General features: G+C 42.1%; 2 protein-coding genes across 3 annotated transcripts in view; one reads left to right on the top strand and one right to left on the bottom strand.

The window, feature by feature from the left end:
• LOC119441950 (netrin-1) overlaps positions 1 to 5,091 on the top strand; it is a 171,902-nt gene extending 166,811 nt beyond the window's left edge. The window contains exon 8 of one of the 2 annotated variants that reach the window (XM_037706630.2): positions 2,274 to 5,091. In XM_037706630.2, coding sequence (XP_037562558.1) covers positions 2,274 to 2,389 — 116 coding nt within the window. In that variant the 3' untranslated portion in view covers positions 2,390 to 5,091. Of the gene's footprint in view, positions 1 to 1,154 lie in introns of both variants that reach the window. The other variant, XM_049661762.1, reaches the window with a different exon arrangement.
• A 2,961-nt stretch (positions 5,092 to 8,052) lies between these two features.
• LOC119441949 (syntaxin-8-like) lies at positions 8,053 to 16,631 on the bottom strand. Its single transcript, XM_037706629.2, is given in 10 exon segments — positions 8,053 to 8,274; positions 8,348 to 8,423; positions 10,079 to 10,088; positions 10,090 to 10,181; positions 10,305 to 10,397; positions 13,738 to 13,862; positions 15,438 to 15,551; positions 15,631 to 15,719; positions 16,136 to 16,235; positions 16,507 to 16,631. Coding segments are annotated over 9 exon segments (714 nt in total). The 5' UTR covers positions 16,533 to 16,631; the 3' UTR covers positions 8,053 to 8,274; positions 8,348 to 8,358.
• Between the last annotated feature and the right edge of the window lie 1,024 nt (positions 16,632 to 17,655).

Genomic DNA, 17,655 nt, shown 5'->3' with positions numbered 1-17,655 from the left:
GCTTTCGGATTTCGATCGCGTGACCGACAGTGCGCGCAGACCGATTGTCTTCTAGAAGCAAACCCGGCCATGTAGGAATCCCCACAAGCACATTGCGATTTATTGAGATTATGTTGAGTGTTCCTGTGCAGCGTTCATTATCATCTATTATTGCCTTCCGGATGCCATCCAGAGGCGCGAGATTGTGGAAAGTTGCATCGAAAAAGCGGGAAGCACACCGTGCAAACCGGGAATGAGCAGCAGTTATTTTTTTTTTTGTCATTGAATTAAATTGCTGCTTTCTTTTTGTCTGTATACAGGAAATAGGCTGTACATGCGAACATCATTATGAAAGAGCCAGAAAATATGTAGCGTCCAAGAAAGCGTTTCTCAAAGCCAGCTACTCCACAATAAGAGGCCTTTTGAGAAAAAGTCGACTTTTGTACCTCTCTTTCGTTTTATATATACGACAGCTGGACAGTGGCAGTACTATTAGGACTAAAAGGACTTAATCTCGCAATGCAGCCTGAAGCATGCACACCATGCACTGAACTATGATGATGGCTGCAATGTGCAGGGGTGAAGTAGTGGCATGACAAACGAGGCAGGTACGAAAGGGTAGGCACAAGTACGAAGGCTAATCTCAGGAACATGGAAGGTTGCAAGGTTGCAAGTAACCTGAAGGTTGCAAAAGGTGTTCCGAAGGCAGTTGGGGATGGGAGTGTCACCAAGGGGCAATGGAAAGTAAATGCTGTGGAAGAACAGACGAAATTTCAAAATATGGTTGCCTATTGCCTGTTCAATCTGTTGCACGACAGCGTGGGAAAGGTGTGGATTTTAATCCACTACCATACAAAGGAAGAAAAAAAGAGAAAGAAAAGCTACTGGCCTTGGTTACAATGCATATGCTAGATGCGCGTTTTGTAGCACACCGATCATTGGAAGTGAACGACTGAAAATTTTAGTAATCAGAGGGTTTAAGGCATTTTAACCAGCACCAGTGTTACAGGGACTGCATGAGCCATATTATGATTACAGCCAAATGTTGCACTCAGGCTGTCATACTGGCGAAACAGATAATAGGCATGCACTGGTAAAAATGTGATATGTCTCTGGTTTTGTTTTACTAACAATTTCTTTCTCTGGTGTCACTATCTGGATGTGCTTGCAGGCAGTTGTTTCTACCCCAGCCTGTAACAGCAGAATTCACTGGTGGTTGGTCGGGCTGTGAAGAAAGACAAAAAGCAACAACAAAAAAAATGAGTACAGTGGATGGTGATATGCTTGTATGGCCTTCCTACTTCTTGCAGCTGCTTTCTTTTTCTCGTCATGCAGCCGAACGTGCCCACTTTGCACCTGCATTCCACTTGTTGTTTGTGAAGAATGCCACATATATACTCTGGCAGTGCATAACCTGACTAGTCATGTGAGTTGTATGTGCTCTTTCTGCGGGCCTCCATTCCATTCCCCCCATTGAAGGCAAGTGAAACAATGGAAACAAGTAACATCCTTTGTTGTTCTCACGAACTATTGCTGTGTCAGACATGGCTGTTGTCACCTCGCAATTATTTGTGAAAGTATACATATACTATATATATATAGGTTGTTTGTCATATGTGTTGGCATATACGTGTGTACTTACTGGCTGGCTTCTACGAGCTTTTGTGAGCCTGGAGACATCGAAGGTTCAAGGTTATACAGCGAAAGCATTTGTTTGTGCACTCCTCAAAACTCCACGCACAGCTACATGAATACTGTTTTGCTCTTACGCAGAGATGATGTCCAATTTGTAATGGTATATAATGGGCTAAATTGTGCAGAGAAAGCAGAAAATCCACATATCACCTGTCAGTGAGATCCTCCCACTCCAAAGAAAGAGAAAAATCAGCACCGAGCTTGTTTTCTACACAAAGCTTGTCATCATTGGTCATTTTCTGCACTGTTTTATTTATTTATTTGATCATTAGGAAAGCATACCACGTGAACATACTGCATGTTTTTTTATGGCTACAGTCCTGTTCTAATGACTGTGTGATGCATGTGTCTCGTCATGATGTGGAGCATGTGTATGATGTATTAACTCTGTACTCAGTGCTTGTGATATGCTAACACATCTCCCTTAGTGTGTGTGTTAATACGTAATCGCCTTGTACTTAGTGTTGTATAGTGTAATGAAGTCCTACTTTTTTTTAGTTTACTCGTAAATGCACTTAAGTTCTATTTAAATACATGATACCATATTTCAGCATGGAAAAGGCTACCGTTCTAAGCAATACCTTCTCTTTTGTTTTCAGAATGGTCTGAAGAAGGCTATGAGGAGCCCTCACACTTTACACAGTGTCTAATGAGCGTTTACCACAATGAAACCGTGTCCTTTGATGTAGCAGACGATGACATTTTGCCATCCTGATAGTAAGCTCTAGCCATGTTCACACACATCTTGAGATCCCATCAGTGAAAAAGAAGTTGATGTCAAAGTACTCCAGACTGCTTAGTCAAGGTATTATTCTGTTTGTTCATCTTTACAAGAAAAAAAAAATGTTTGTGCTGGTACTCATGAATGTCAAGCAGTGCAAACTGATGCCTGAGAACTGTTATATCATAAAGTGAAAGAAATGAGTATATGCATTGAACACACTCTCACGGCTCTTCTTTGATGCTTGCATGAGTGTGGCCACTGGTAGTCATCGTATTGAAACTAACAAGTGCAAACATATCTATGACACATGAACTCTTGTCTGTTAGCTGATGAGAAATATTTCTAGCATTGCTAGCAAAAATGTAAAGAACTAGATAATTAGGCATGTTTTTCACAATCACAATAAAAGGGCATGCGAAAAATAAAGTTTTCATTCACAGTGAAACAAAGTGTTGCTCCAAAGTGTTGTACACGTCTGTGCAATAATGAAAAACCTCCATGTAGTAAAAAAAGAAAATGTTCACGTAATCATTACAGGTAAAGTACAGTTTATGGAGTTAATTCAACTTGAGTTTTGCTTTTTGTCTAGAATGTAGTAAAATTTATCCAGAAGCACATACATCACTGGACCACCAATACCACCAACAGGTGGTTTGACCAAGACTCTCTCGCTGCTGTGTTCCTCCAGCAACATACTGCTACCTCATGGAGAAAGTTGTAAAATATCAAAATAGAAAAAAAAAGCATGCAATGTTCTTTCTTCTTTCTTGCTCCAGCACAGCTGCTTTGAACTCTACTCATATAAAAGATTTTAAACAAAAACTTGGGGGAGGAGGCGAGAAGGAATAGGGAGAGGAGTACTTAGTCATGCAATTTTTTGTCAGGACAGTAACATTGCACGGTGTACTAGATGCATGCATGTATTTGACAGTCACTCTAAATACATCACAAACTGCAACCCACACTCAGTGGCTCGACGAGTGGGTATGGGAATAACTATGCCGCCAGATTTTAAAACCCTGACAGTGCACACAGCCTCAAACCTGTCCTGTGCCAAACCATGCACTGCATGTGTGGGCCTGCGCAAGTCTGATTGCACTGTCACTTTTGTCATTGTGCTGTCTTTAGTATTAGCCACAACTTTGGCGAGTCAATCTAGATAATCATACATGAGCCAAGGTTGACCAACTTGAACTGTGAACCTAGCAGTGGCGTTGTGAATGCTGCAGATGTAATTTGCTGCTGCTTCTCCTATCACCACCGAAATGCTACTAGCAGAACCTTTGTCATACTAAAGTCTGTTCATACAGTAACAACAGCACAACCTCGGCACCAGACACAAGAGCAAGTTGAATTTGTCGAGCAAAATCTCGACATGTAAAGGGGCATGACAATATGCTGTCATTGACTGACTTGTGCCTGTAGGCTGCAGTAACGAATGTCAATTGCACAATCCTTTTTTTTTTTTGTCTACATTCATGCTATCCTAATACATTCAGACTACACACACACACACACACAAAAAAAAAAGGAAATTGTGTGGAGTTGAAGTGCAATGTTGGCCAACTGTAATGAAATATATTGCAGGTGTAAGCAACCAAAAGGAAGCTTGATGGGTTTTGATGTTCCAACGCAGCCAACACAAGTGCTATTAGAGATGCTGTACTGGTGGGCTCCAGATTTCTTTTTGATCACATGAGGTTCCTTAATGGGTACCTTAAGTAAGTGACCAATCTCACATTTGGCTCGCATTAAAACGTGGGTGCACCAGCTGTGAATCAAATTCGCAGCTGCATGCTCAGCAGTAGAAAAAAAACAACCACAGTGGCGAGTACCAAGCAGAGATCACTGTTTAAGAAATGCTAGTTTGCTATAAACTTCCTTTTGACAATAGAGAGGTGACAATGTAACCACCAAAATTGATTGGCATATTCTTGTTTTTCCCAAAAGCATTTCATCTCAAACAGCAAAAAAAAAAAAGGAGGGAGGGAGGGAGGCAAGAAAATTGGCACTACTGCCGCTACTACTAAAATTGCATAAGCAAGCAAACCAGTGTTGATGCGATGACTGCAGGTCAATAAGTATAAAATGAAAAACGCCTCTGTACAGTGGTGACTAATATGAAACGGAACATTTGTGTTAAACACCATAAGCTGTACTTTTTTTTCTTGCACTGAGATAAAGAATGTAAAACACTGGATCCTTCAACAGGACAGCTATGTAGATCTCATCGCACACTGCCATAGTAACTACTTGAATACTAATGGTGTTTTCATTCCTGTTGGACCCACTCTGTAGTTTAAGACCCCCCCCCCCCTCCCCCCATGAGCTCTAAACTAATTGGGAACTTCCATTGCAGTGTCACTTATAGCCCAGGTGCTTCTTTGGGGCAAATGATATGGGATGAATGTGCTTAAAAAGCTACACCAATTGAATGCTTGCTTACTGTACTAAGATAGCAAAAAGCATGCCTCATTTCTTGTTGGAGCACTGGATTCTGTTATTCCATACAAGATGTCAAATGTAAGGATGTTTAAGAGCATTCTTTGTGCCAAAACGCAGATTTGCAAATCCTTGTTTAGAATTTTAAAAAACATGACTTGCTATGTTTCTTTTTTCGTATTCATTTATTTGTGTTACAAGTGCCACAGGAAAAGAATGAAGGAGCGAGGAATATAAACTTATGAAACAAATGCCGTCTTTCGTGTTTTATTTTGCCAGAGTTGCACAGATGAACTATACATTCCTTCATCTTACTCGGCAATAAAGTCAAAGATTTGTACTACGCATACGTCAATGCTACTCAGGTGCAAATGTACAAGGCTGTGACCTCCACGTGTTGAATTTTCTGCCAATATATCTGAACGCTAAAATGAGACAATCAACTGGAAGCTTCCAGTCCAGGTGCTACATTTCTGATCTTTACATGAAGTGACTTGTTTGGAACAGAGCACAAGAGAACAAACAGAGGCACCTTAAATAGCCAGCAGACTTGACAACTTATTAAAATAGGTTCTAGCACAAATCTACAAGTTGGAGAAACTTTCATGTGGGAGAATAGTGCCAATCTGCTGACAGTCAAACTTTGCAGTTCGAAAAAATTGTGTAGATCCAATGCACATCTTGGAATCTATGTGAAGTTTGTGGGCCGTCGAATCAATTCATGGATCAAGTATGTACACTATTTACACATGCATGACTGTGCATTCCAGAGTTATTGCTGGTGCTCGCATACACTTCAGAACGCACAACGCAACTTGCGTTTCGCAGGAAATCTGATTAGGCAAGGCTCCTTCACTGTAAAATCAGTGAACCATTAGATAAATTTTGGATACAGCAGAGACATCTCTTGCCGAGCAATAACTGGTTATCAGTGAAAATCCGATGAAAATGGTCACCAGCAAAAAACAACACAATGTACACATGATGACATGAGCTAGCCAGCAGGCTAGTGGGTGGCACTGTGAAGATGAATTTTTCATCAACTGCAACACTTAATTTTCAACAAAACAAGAATCAGTCTCTCTGCAACACTTTTCGCAATGGATGGCAATACTATATCGCTCCTGCAATGGAAATTGTCTTTGTGTTATTGCTTCTTGCCGTGTTGTGTACTAAAAATTACACAATTTTGCCCACAACAAAGAAGAACAGTAAATACCAGTGGAACCTGCCAATTGGTTCTGCTTGTCACAGGCACTCGTGCTGCAAAAAACCTAGTAGGCCACTGAACAGCGCCATGTTGGAAGCTTGTGTTGTGAACGATAGTAAGCCTAAGCAAACAAACACAAAATAGGATACTACATTCAATTAACTTTAAACTGCAGTTTTAAGAAGAAGCTTTAGCTCGGGGTCTTCTAACTGCATGGGAAAGCAGAAATCTTTTTTCTCACCAACTACTGCACAGAATTTGATGAAGTTTGTTACATTTAAAAGGAAAAGTTAAAATATAGTGACTGTAGGAACCTGATTTTTGATTCAGACAACCCTTTAATAATTGTTGAAAATTGCAAAATTTAGAAAAGAAAAACTATCAAGTTTACAACACTGTAGCTCAGTGATGAAAAGCAATATCAAAATTCTGTCAACTGCATTTCATAATACATCTAAAGCAGCCAAAATTGATGTATTATAGGCTCCTGTAAAATATATTAGTATTCTTCAAATAGAACTTTTGCAAAACCCTTGTAGACATTGCAACAAATTTATGTAACCTGTAAATTAATAATACCAAATCTGTCCGCTTTAGATGCCGTAGCAGATGTAGTTTACAGAACTGCGATATCTATTCTTGGTGCAGACTTAATTTGTAAACTTGGTGCTTCTATATTTTTTTAACTTAAATTTCTAGCAATTTCTGTAAAAAAATCTAACCTTAAATCAAAATTTTCCTTTCTGGTCGCTAGAATTTAACTTTTTCTCTCAAATGCAACAAATTTCATTAAAATTGGTCCCGGGGTTGTCTTATAAAAGCATTTCTGCATTTTACATGCATTTGAATAGGCAGCATTGTAGTTGCGCCCAAGCTAAAGATTCTTGTTAACATCCAGTACTTAATTATACAGCTGCTTCCTGGAGATTTTTTAACACGGAAGCCATAAAAAGAAAATGCTAAATTCATTTGCAGATCCATGGCATGGATGAAAAAAATTTTATTGCAGTCCAGACATGTCTATCACCTACTCTAGTGCACCACACAGCACCAGGCTACACAAGCTAGATTTCCTTTTAACGCGATAGCGTTAAGGGCCCCTTGTAACAGAAAATCCGACCTCGGCGTGGATGTCGGCGTCCGTGGCAGAGAAAATCATCCCGAACCACCCCAACCGCGCAGGCCCTCCGTGTGGCACAATGTGTTAGTGCAGGACAAAATCATTCCAAACCACCCCAACAGCGCAGGCCCTCCACGTGGTGCAAGGTGTTAGTGAACAAAAATTGAATTTCTCACAGTGAAATCTGTCGGAAAAATGGTAAAGTACAACTTAAGCACAACCTACAGACATGGTGGCGTCGGACTGTTATTTCAAGTGTACGAGAAAACATAATTCTGTTACGAGGAAACTCAAATACAAACCTCTTTTGCCAGCATTTCTACCATAAAAACACCGGCTCACTCGGGTAGCCTATTTGCGAAAATCTTATCCAAATAGCGCTGGCATCCTCAGCAGGTCAAATTGGGACTTCACCTGCCAAATACATTTTTTGGGACACGCGCGTGCGTCTGGGCAATAGCAAACAATTAATAAAATAATGAAGAAAGGTCCTAGGTATTTCACATTTTAACATAAGACGACTTATATTGCCCCTAGAAAAACGTCTTCCGAGAAATGCATTTGTTTAAAAGTGAAGCTGACTTTAAGGGGATCGATGTAAGCTTGGTCTTTGTAAGCTGGCTTTCCCATGTTCCATGTTGCAGTGAAACCTACTCAAAGAAAAATGCGATGCGAACAGGTCCCGATAACACTATCAGCGTTCCACTCTTAAAGGCCAAGCTTAAGCGTCCCAATTTTTTTTGTTTCCAACCTTGTTCTGAAAATATCTGTGAGCACCTGCACACACTTGCCATGAAGACTTTAAAGGTGCTTCAATGCCCATCATTATCAACACAACAATTTCATTAGGCATCACAAAAGAAAGTGAACAAAAAAAGAAAATGCGTTGTGTAAGAAAATAATTTATTATTTCATTGCGTACAGTGAAAAAGGCAGACTAACTCACAGGCCTTCGAATAGGCACAAGGTGTGGTTATTAAATCTTGGGTTACTATATAAAGTATAAAAAGCAACGCTGCACGTATATATATGCGTCTTATGTACATTACAATCGGCTCTGCAGGATTTTCATAGTGATTAATATCCTCGGGTCCACGAAACACCCTGAAATTCAGGAAAATAGCTGTAATATTACAATACAACTGTAAGACGGGCAAAATAATGAAGGGCACCTTACCAAACACATTCTCAGAACTTAACAGCAGCAACGACAATAATGGCTACCATCAGAAGGACAATAACAACCCAGTACCCTGAAAGAGCAAAGAAATATAATATTTAGAGCACAACTCCGAACACTAACTAACTAGCGTGAGAAATGAAAAAAAAAATGAATTTTACAAGATTGAAATCAACAGACATTATAATCTGGAGCCTGAACGATATCCACGCGAGAGAGAAATTCCCCTCTCCATTACAAAGGGAGTGCACCACGAAAATGGCAATGTCATGCCTTCATCAATAAGCATGGCCCCACAAACTCCCCACGGAGACAAGGGAGCGTTTGTTCGAGTTACAAACACCGCCCAAGGACAAGGGAGAGATGAGTGCCCAGCCTTTGCATGTGCATCTGCTTGGCAGTGGCACCTGACCTTACTGCAATAGAGAGGAAGCTCACCAGAAGCAACATCATGGATGATCCCTCCCTTTATCCCAAAAAGGAGTCCCCCCTTCCCATCCTTTAAAGGGAGGCATAGGAGAAAGATACTGTATTTGCATGTATATAATGCCACCACAAATGTAATGCAAAAGGGAACTTTCGGCCATTCAGAAAAAGAAAAAATGTATATATTATATATAAGATTACAATGCAAAGTGATGCCTGCAACGAAACAGGAAATGACACATAAAGGCGGATGCCTGCAGGGCTTTTCTTCATTCATCACTACAACAAGCTACCATCGCAAAATAGAGAGGAGTCTGTCACTCTTAGTGGCGGAGTGAGTGGTGGTGGGTGTCACGGAGAACGGCGTCGTCCTCTGTGACACCCACCAAGGTCATTAGGACCAACAGCACTTCACAAATGCTTGCGACACAGACAAATATGGCAAAGCCTTTCACGAATGGCGTGGTGATGCAACGGCCGACTTTGAAGACCGCTCGCAAGACGCACCTGCACAACAGTGCCTATCGATCTTCCTCAGGGTTGCAATTAATATGCCGTAACCACATTGATACGACACTAACAGCATTTTAAATCAGGAGAAGTAAGATACGGCGCAAAATGCAGCACGGTACCAACTCCCAGCTCACTGCTCTTGCGTGAGGTGCAGTGGCAGCTGGTACCAAATATGCATTATATTAATGTCACAAACTCAAATGTAACGCAAGACGCATTCCGAGGCCAAAAATGTAGAAAAAAAAAACTTGCATTATACAGTAAGTTGAGCTGCATCCACCTGAGATCCAAAGACACCGCAGGGACATAATCACTATTTCAAGCTGATTTTTTATTGTTGGCTGGTGTGTTACAAACATGAAAAACCAACTTTTTGTACAAATAGCACAGTTAAGTGACAACAGCAGCATTTCCGTGTATGTCGACAAAGGAGCCAAAGACTGAACACAATAAGATTTGAGAACATTTACTGCGACACAATGGCCTGAATACGATACCATACTTTGAAATCCATGACCTCACATTGGTGTACCAGCACCGGTGTTTCTGTGCGAAATTTTAAGAAAATTGAAATTCGGCCAGCATTTTCTTTTCTGGCAATGAACGTCTTACTGCAAAATTAGTGAAATAGAGTTTCCCAAAATACTCTGTCAGTTGTAACAGTCTTATTGTTTCTTTTTAGTGAATAAGGACTAAATAAAGGGCGTTGAAGCTGAGCATACCAAAAGATGAAGAGTATCACAGTACTCACATTAAAATTACACATTATAGGATGCCAAAGATACTTACAACAGGTTCCAGGACTTTTTATCCACTATAGTCACATTTTTTGTTTCTCTTATAAGGCGTTCCCTCATGCGGTCAGTGTGTTCAGATATGTCGTCGATGATCTCTGAAAAAGTAAGACATCATAATGACAACTTTGATCATTTAGCCAGGCTTCAGCAAAAGTACATCACTTGGTGATTGCTGACTGCAGCAATCAGTTCCTTGAGCATTGCTGTCCAGCCTTTACCATTATGAAGGTTGAGCTCTTCATTGAAGCCAATGGCCATTTCTTTTTGACGACCCAAAACATGTGAAAGACCTTCAAGGCCTCTGTCTTGTTCTGAAATATTGAGGAAAAAATTTTCAATATGAGTTCACAGGTTCACAAAAACAACACAAGCACAATAAAGCCTCCACAAATCAGTTACATGGCCATCAAAACAGGAACAAGCATGTGGCTTCCCCCAAAGGTAAGGAAACGTTCAATTTGCATTGCACCTCTAAACTATTCAGTGGTGACAGGATTAGTAAAATTTTGTCAAAGGGGCACTAAACATGAAATTTTAATCACACCTGCCCACTGCATTATTCTTGTAGAACTACTCCCAGTGCTTTAGAGAAAAATAATTAGCACAGAAAAAGAGAAGCTGAAGGCCAAGCTCCTTAATATTTGTTATGACCGAACCGTGGCACCAAAGACCTCATCATATGATGTGCAAGACTTCCAAGCTGCTTTTTCTGCAGTAAAAGTGCGCAAATATTTCCAGGTGGGATTTATTTTCCGAATGTCATGCAGTCTGCTACTATAATGAATAATCAACTGTCATTTGACAAGTCTTTTCCACAATCATTGACTTTGGAGTGACCTGGGCCGCAATTTTGTAGCAATGCATGCCTTTTCCAATGCCATTACTTTTCGTGCTTCATCGGTGGTCAGAGCAATGCTCCACCAGCGTTATCAATGGGATCAGCCGGCCTCAAATGGTGGATAAGAGTGGCATAGAGTCGAGCAGAAGGCATCGCTACAAAATCGCGGCCCTGCCTCAGTAAAATAAAGGTATTGTACCACCAACCTACACCTTGCCTTCTGGAGCAAGGAGGTGAGCTACCTTCCTCACAACACAGGCTCTCTCCCACTATAGTGCTGTCCCAGAAGAGACATTTATCCCATGATTTTTCCCGTATTAAAGCGAAGGGCCCCTGTGACACGTACATTCACGATCCCTCTTTTTCTTGCTGCATGGAATATTTTCTGTGCTCACTTTGCACACAATCTACATATCACGGGAAATCCTGTGTCCACGTTGCTGACTGTTTGTGCACCATGCGAGATGGAGGTGAGAGCAGCGACATCTTAGCTGGTGGAGAGCCTGAGCCTCCAAGAAGGCCGGACAAGCTATCACTAGAATTTTCAGATGTTCTTGCAGAGCGCATCAGTGCAAAACTTTGCAGACAAGATTGTCACCACACTATCTACTCACCACACTTGTCCTTTTGCAATGCAGGAGTAGGACAGCCAAAATTAATTTCAAACAATTTTTGAAGTAGGCAAAATTTCATTTTTGAAGCAGCTTGGAGCAGATAAATTTCATTACTGGTGCACAATAATGAATACTGGAGCATGAACAGTCAGCACAATTACTTACTGCCTAAGGATTTAAATACAGTAGCAACATGTTTTGTAGCTACATGCACACCTGATTACATGAAACAATAAGTCAAATCTTCCTAATTCAACCCTCGTTAATTCAGAAAATCAGATAATTTGGACTAACCCTCTGGTTTTTCCAAGCATACTATCGTTAATTCGGACATATTTTACTGACTGCACACTGGTTGATTTGGATGACCCCTGGAGTGCGCCGAGTGTCACGTATGTGCGCTTGGCATCCGAAATTGGGCGGCGAGTGTGGGCCGAACAACAACCAATCAGTGGAGGCAAAGATGTGCGATGCAAGATAGCAACAAACGAATGAACCGACAGAGTCCCCATCAATATAGCCATCTGTGGGAGCCATACAGGACTGAGGCCTGCATACATCACAGAGGAAGTTTCCTTCCTCCATGGCATACATGGAGGAATGTGTAGGTCTGTCTGGTCACAATTTGTGGTCACACCTATACATGACAGGTACCACGGATTGATCTGCAGCAGCTGCTGTGAGCACTGATCTCGTTTTAATTCAGTGCGAGGCGTGTGATGTCACAAGCATCGCGGAAGCTTTTGAGGATGAAAAGCGATTCTACTGTAGCCTGTGTGCTGGCATCAATCCTTCCAGTAATTGCAATAGACAATTAGTTGCCGGTCAGTTCACCGGCAACAATATAATCTGCATGTGCATGCGGTAGTGAAAAGCCCATCTGAAAATGCGTGTTCTTGCCAGTCAAAGTTAAACTACGTCTGCATGCAAAGTTAACCCACAGCTCTCAGCTGCTTAGCACAATAGCGTGCTGCTGCACCACGGCCTTCAATTGTGGTGTGGCGCATAGAACTTTTGCACCAGCCGGTGAGGTGGCACAGCTTCTAAGTGCATGGTGGAAATGCACGGCACCATGCAGACACCGCTTGCAGGGATGATGTTTGCCAACACCACAGGCACTTCCAGTGGGCATGGAAATGCTCTCCCTAACCTCTTCAACAATGCTTCAACCCTGCCAGAATGTTGTCCAGTGCAATGAAATTTGTTGCAAGCACTATACTACAGTCGTGTGCTTTTCAACTCCCGTTGGACCTGCCTGATTATCTGTAGTGTCAGCTAAGAGCAAGCTATGTAGTTGAACGCTGAACCGATAAATAGGCCACAGCCACCAGGCCGCTGAGTGATTCAACCAAGCAGACGACATGGCCTGCACCTGAGCACTCGATTCAAAAGTGCATGCAACACTACTACAATGTACTAGAATATTGCGTGCAACACAGCTCTATACTGGCACAGCCAAAACTCCTGAGTGGAGTGGCCTGAGAAGGCCCACGCACGACACTTGACCTCAGAGGTGAAAATTTTACACAACCTCCAAGGTCAATGACAACACCTTGCCCTGCATTTCACCGATGACCTTAGAGGCCATTATTTCCCAATATTAGGGAGACAGTTACCAGGGCCAAAGCTGTCCTGGTGAAGCACGGAAAAAGTTCAGTCATTTTTCCAGTGTGCAGATGTTTTTGAGTAAACAAATAAGTATGTTGACGTTTACACTGTTACAACAGAATCATACAACATCTACTAAAACAAATGTCCCACATCCATATACTGCTGCTGGTACTGTGTACCACTTCATTATTTCATTTAATGCAACCTTCACAAACTATCAATTCACAAAAAAACATCCAAAGCAGCTCCACGAGGGCTGCTTGCTGCTGTGTGAACCATATGACAAGGAAAACACTTAAGGAGAACACAGTTTTTTTTCTTATGCATGCAGCCCACCACATTTGAAAACCACCATCCCTAGTACGCGTTCAAGTATAAACGTGTACAAATCAGCATAAACCTGCTAATTATTTACATGACAGTCTTTTTGAAGGATACTGCAATTATGTATTTGTTAAATGGTAAGCTTGAAGCCCTGTAGCATATAAAAAAAAAAGTAGTGACACCTTCTGAACATAAGTTCGAGTATCGAGATGCTGTTAAACACTACATTTCCCTGGTTTAAGAAGAGAAGCCCTGAACAAGTACCTCTGAGTATCCTCTGCTGCTGTTCCCTGATTTCACCAACATTAAGATTCTGCGTGGCTTCAGTTTCTTCTCCATTCCAACCACCCTCACTCACGCTGGATAGTTCAGTGCCCAGAAGCTCTTGCCTGGAAGTGCAAGATAAAGGAGGCTGTTACACAAGTTGCATTCCGTGAGTGGTGCTTGCTTTCAAAACAGGCTTATACCCGTGCCACACGGGCATTTGGAAGGCCTTCCAACCGATAGTCAGTTGGCTCAAAGGTCAAGTTCGAGCTGCTACACAGGCGGTTTCGAAGGCCACCGAGTCAATAGTCTATCGAGTCAACGGAGCCCCCCCACCCTACAACTCTATCGAAATCTCAATGGCCTTTGAGCAACGGAAGCGGAAACAGCGCGAACATGCCCTCTCGTTCACAGTGTGCTCATACTCCATGGTTAGAAAGAACAAATCAAACCAAAATGCTCTAAAAATACTATATATGAGTGTTATTAATTATTCAATAAAGTATCTTCGCCACTTGATATGTGCGAACTGTACATACTCTCGACAACAGCAACGTGCTTGTGTTCATTCCTTCCTCCATGTTGTCTAGTACACTCTCCCTCTACTCCATGTGCTGCCGGCTGCAGTCATATCGCCGCCATTTCACCGTACAAACAAACATAAAATAACTTACAGTGCTTTTATAAGTGGTTTTAATGTTGTTTAACTTTTGGCAACATGAAAACGAAAATAAAGATCCACAGCGCCACACAATTTTGCGAGAAAGGCCTGAACCACTCAACGGCCTTTCAAAAGTGCCGTGTAGCAGCGCGACAACTCCTTTGAGTCGATAGAGTTGTGGCATTTCGAAGGCCGTCAACTGGAAGGCCTTCCAAATGTGCCCGTGTGACACAAGTATTAAAGACACTAAAGAAACATTTATTCAGCTCGGTCTTGCAACATGCAGTAATTTACACTTCACATTAAGTGCATTTCTAACATTAGGGAGTTTTCGAAGTAATGTCCCCAGGCAGCTTTGCGTACCCCAAAACCCAAATTCATTTTTATGTCTTTTGCATTCTATTGTACTTTCATTGTATTCTTTTGTACACCTGAACGATACCGTCCCCAAACTTCGGATTTCCTGCTTATAAAACTCCCTATCATAACATTCTCATTATTCAGAAATCCAGTTTTGGCATCAATGCCACACCATGTAGAGCATTAGGAAACTATACACCAGAAGTTCCTAACGCAGTTTCATGCACATATATGACAATGACTGTAGTAATGTCAATTATTTACTGCTGTCACAGATATTAGAAGACAACACTGCAAGAAAAATAATAGATGCCTGGGAAAAAGCTGATGATGGCAGTTGGTAAGCGTACTGATTATGTAAAAAGAAGCACTTCATGCTTACCTCTACACCTGAGTAAGGAACCAGCAGTCGTTTCTATTTATATAGAACAGAACAAACAAACAGCTGTGCAAAACTTATTATAGAAAGCCTTGCAAGAAATGGTGAGCTAAGGCGTAACCACAACTGAGAATGGACAAATTGCCTTGACCACAGGCAGCTTATGAACGATATCACAACCAAGTATACAAAAAACCACATCTATGAGAACTATTATGGGTCCAACAACTGACGTATATATGATTGGCAAAATAATGTGAAAGCCAGATTGAAAATGTTACTGCAAGTGCATAATACAACCTTCCAGGTTGGCCAGCTGTAGGTGCTTTGCTCATCAGCAAAGCATCAAGTTCGCGCCCCTTGGTTAATAATGTATTGGCCATGTACTGGCGCCGCTCCACCTCTCCAGTAGTGCTGGAAGTGCATGTCAAGGCAAAAGTGACATATCATGCAATCCACACTTGTCCCGATGCCATTGCATATTAAAGGATACATTAACAGTGAACTTTTGGATAGGTCTTCTTGGAGCTTCGACGCATCCATCATGTATTGTCGGATCATTTGGCGCACCTTGCCAGTGGTCTAAAAAGAATTGTGTTGAGAGTAAGAAGGTGGCAACAGATGATGGGTTTGCGGTAAAGTATAGAAACATGGGAGTAGCCTCAGCCTTAACTTACAGCTTTACATATGGGTTTGTCTTCGTTAAATGAAACTAGCAGAGCGAAAGTACATCTCTTCGTTAAAGTTTCAAACACAAGACCAAAAATTCGGTCATAATTTCGGCACAAACAATTCTTGCGAATCTCCGGACATCTGACCATGTTTGACAAGAGTGTTTAGCGTCTACTAATCCACAGCATTCACTAAATGCCCGCTTCTCAGTTAAATTTCTCAAATGAATGCGTCACAAAGCAGGCGACGAGGACAAAATAAAACTGAAGATGTCATGATGTAAGCATCTCAAGCCAAAATTAGGAAGAACACAACTTCACACTTACTTGCACATATGCAGCGGTCTGTCGCCCGTACTGGTTCCGCTGCATGATGAGACCCATAATTTCTCTTCTTTTTGTCTCGCAGGCATCATAAGCCGTTAGCCTGAAAGCAAAGGCACCTGCTTTAGCAGAAGTACATGATCTGCGTAACGAGAAAAACCGTGCAAACGCCTTCGTGTTCATGTGACTGGGTTGACAAGATATGACGGGCACGAAGCACCGACACTAGACTTGGCGATGACAGTGAACTGCAGCTTCAACACAGTATGCGAAAACACTTGCTTAGGATCACGCCGAAGAACTACGAATTCAAATTTTCAAGCCACACGCAGCGTAAGCGATGACAACCTGAAAAGCAGAAAGCAAATACAAACCACGGATCGGCCCCACTGAGCGCCATTTTGAATATATGTCGTCTGAAGCGTAGACAAATGAAGTTAATCAGCTGACTTCACTGCTTCACACTTTCCTCTACTACTATTCATCTATCTAGGCAGAGTTGTGCGTCGCCATAGTAGTAGCAACGCCTCCTAAATATGTCTTTATTGGAGGCGTTGGTAGTAGCAGTAGTAGTAGCAATCGGTTCGTTATTTGACGTTAAATTTAATGATAGGGAATTACTAGTGACCGCACTGTAACTGTCTAACTACTCATGTTGTTACGGCGGCTTTGTGACGTGCTTGTATCAGTATTTCGTTTCAAACGGAGCACTTCACTAAACGGCAAGGTTTATGATGTAGAACTTGCTCTTGGCCTAGCTGGTACTTGCTGTGAAACACTGCCGCTAAAAGTGCGCACACGAAAACACAGACACGAAGAAAAAAAAATCACCGACGATTGCGGTACTCCCTAATTCGAAATTGGAGCACAGCTGTTCAGGTGTTTTGAATTCGCAATATACAGTGGCAAAGATTTTGATTCTGAACGACAGGGTCCTCCCAGCGGCGGCGCTGAGCCTCTGCTCGGGCAGCTTGTCTAGCAGCAGCGGTAGACGAAGCATTTCCAGCGGTTGCATCGCTTTGTTCAGACAAAAAAGAAGAAGAAGAAGCATGAACACGGGAAGACGTGGCTCGCGCAGAGCGCATCGCCTAGCGGCGCAGGCGATGTAGCGCATGCGCAGTGGCTCCGAAGCCCACGCCAGCGCTTTGTTTCCGTGCTCGCCGCCGACACTCCGTTTTCTTCCTCACCCTTTCGCCATACTCCTCCTCCGCTTTCCTCCTCGCGCGCTCTTCCCTCTCGCAGTCTTTCATCCCCCGCTGCACTCCGCGTTCGCTCCTTCATCCTTCGCTGTGCTCGTTCGCTCGGTTATGCTGACGCTCAACGCAGGAACGGGCACTTAAAAGCTGCACTCAAAAATAATGACGACTGCATAAAATATGAAACGACAGGCTGTGAGCTAGCTGTAGGTCTCTTTACTTTACGGCTCTTAACTTAGTGAACAAACAAAGAAGGTATATGTTGTTGCGGGGCCACAAAAAATGTCACAAACTTGTCCCTCTAAGATTCATTACACACGTCAAACT

Source organism: Dermacentor silvarum, chromosome 2, assembly GCF_013339745.2.
Source record: "Dermacentor silvarum isolate Dsil-2018 chromosome 2, BIME_Dsil_1.4, whole genome shotgun sequence".
NCBI classification, from domain to species: domain Eukaryota; kingdom Metazoa; phylum Arthropoda; class Arachnida; order Ixodida; family Ixodidae; genus Dermacentor; species Dermacentor silvarum.
The sequence above is the reverse complement of the archived record's forward strand: the minus strand, read 5'-3'. Positions and strand labels throughout refer to the sequence as shown.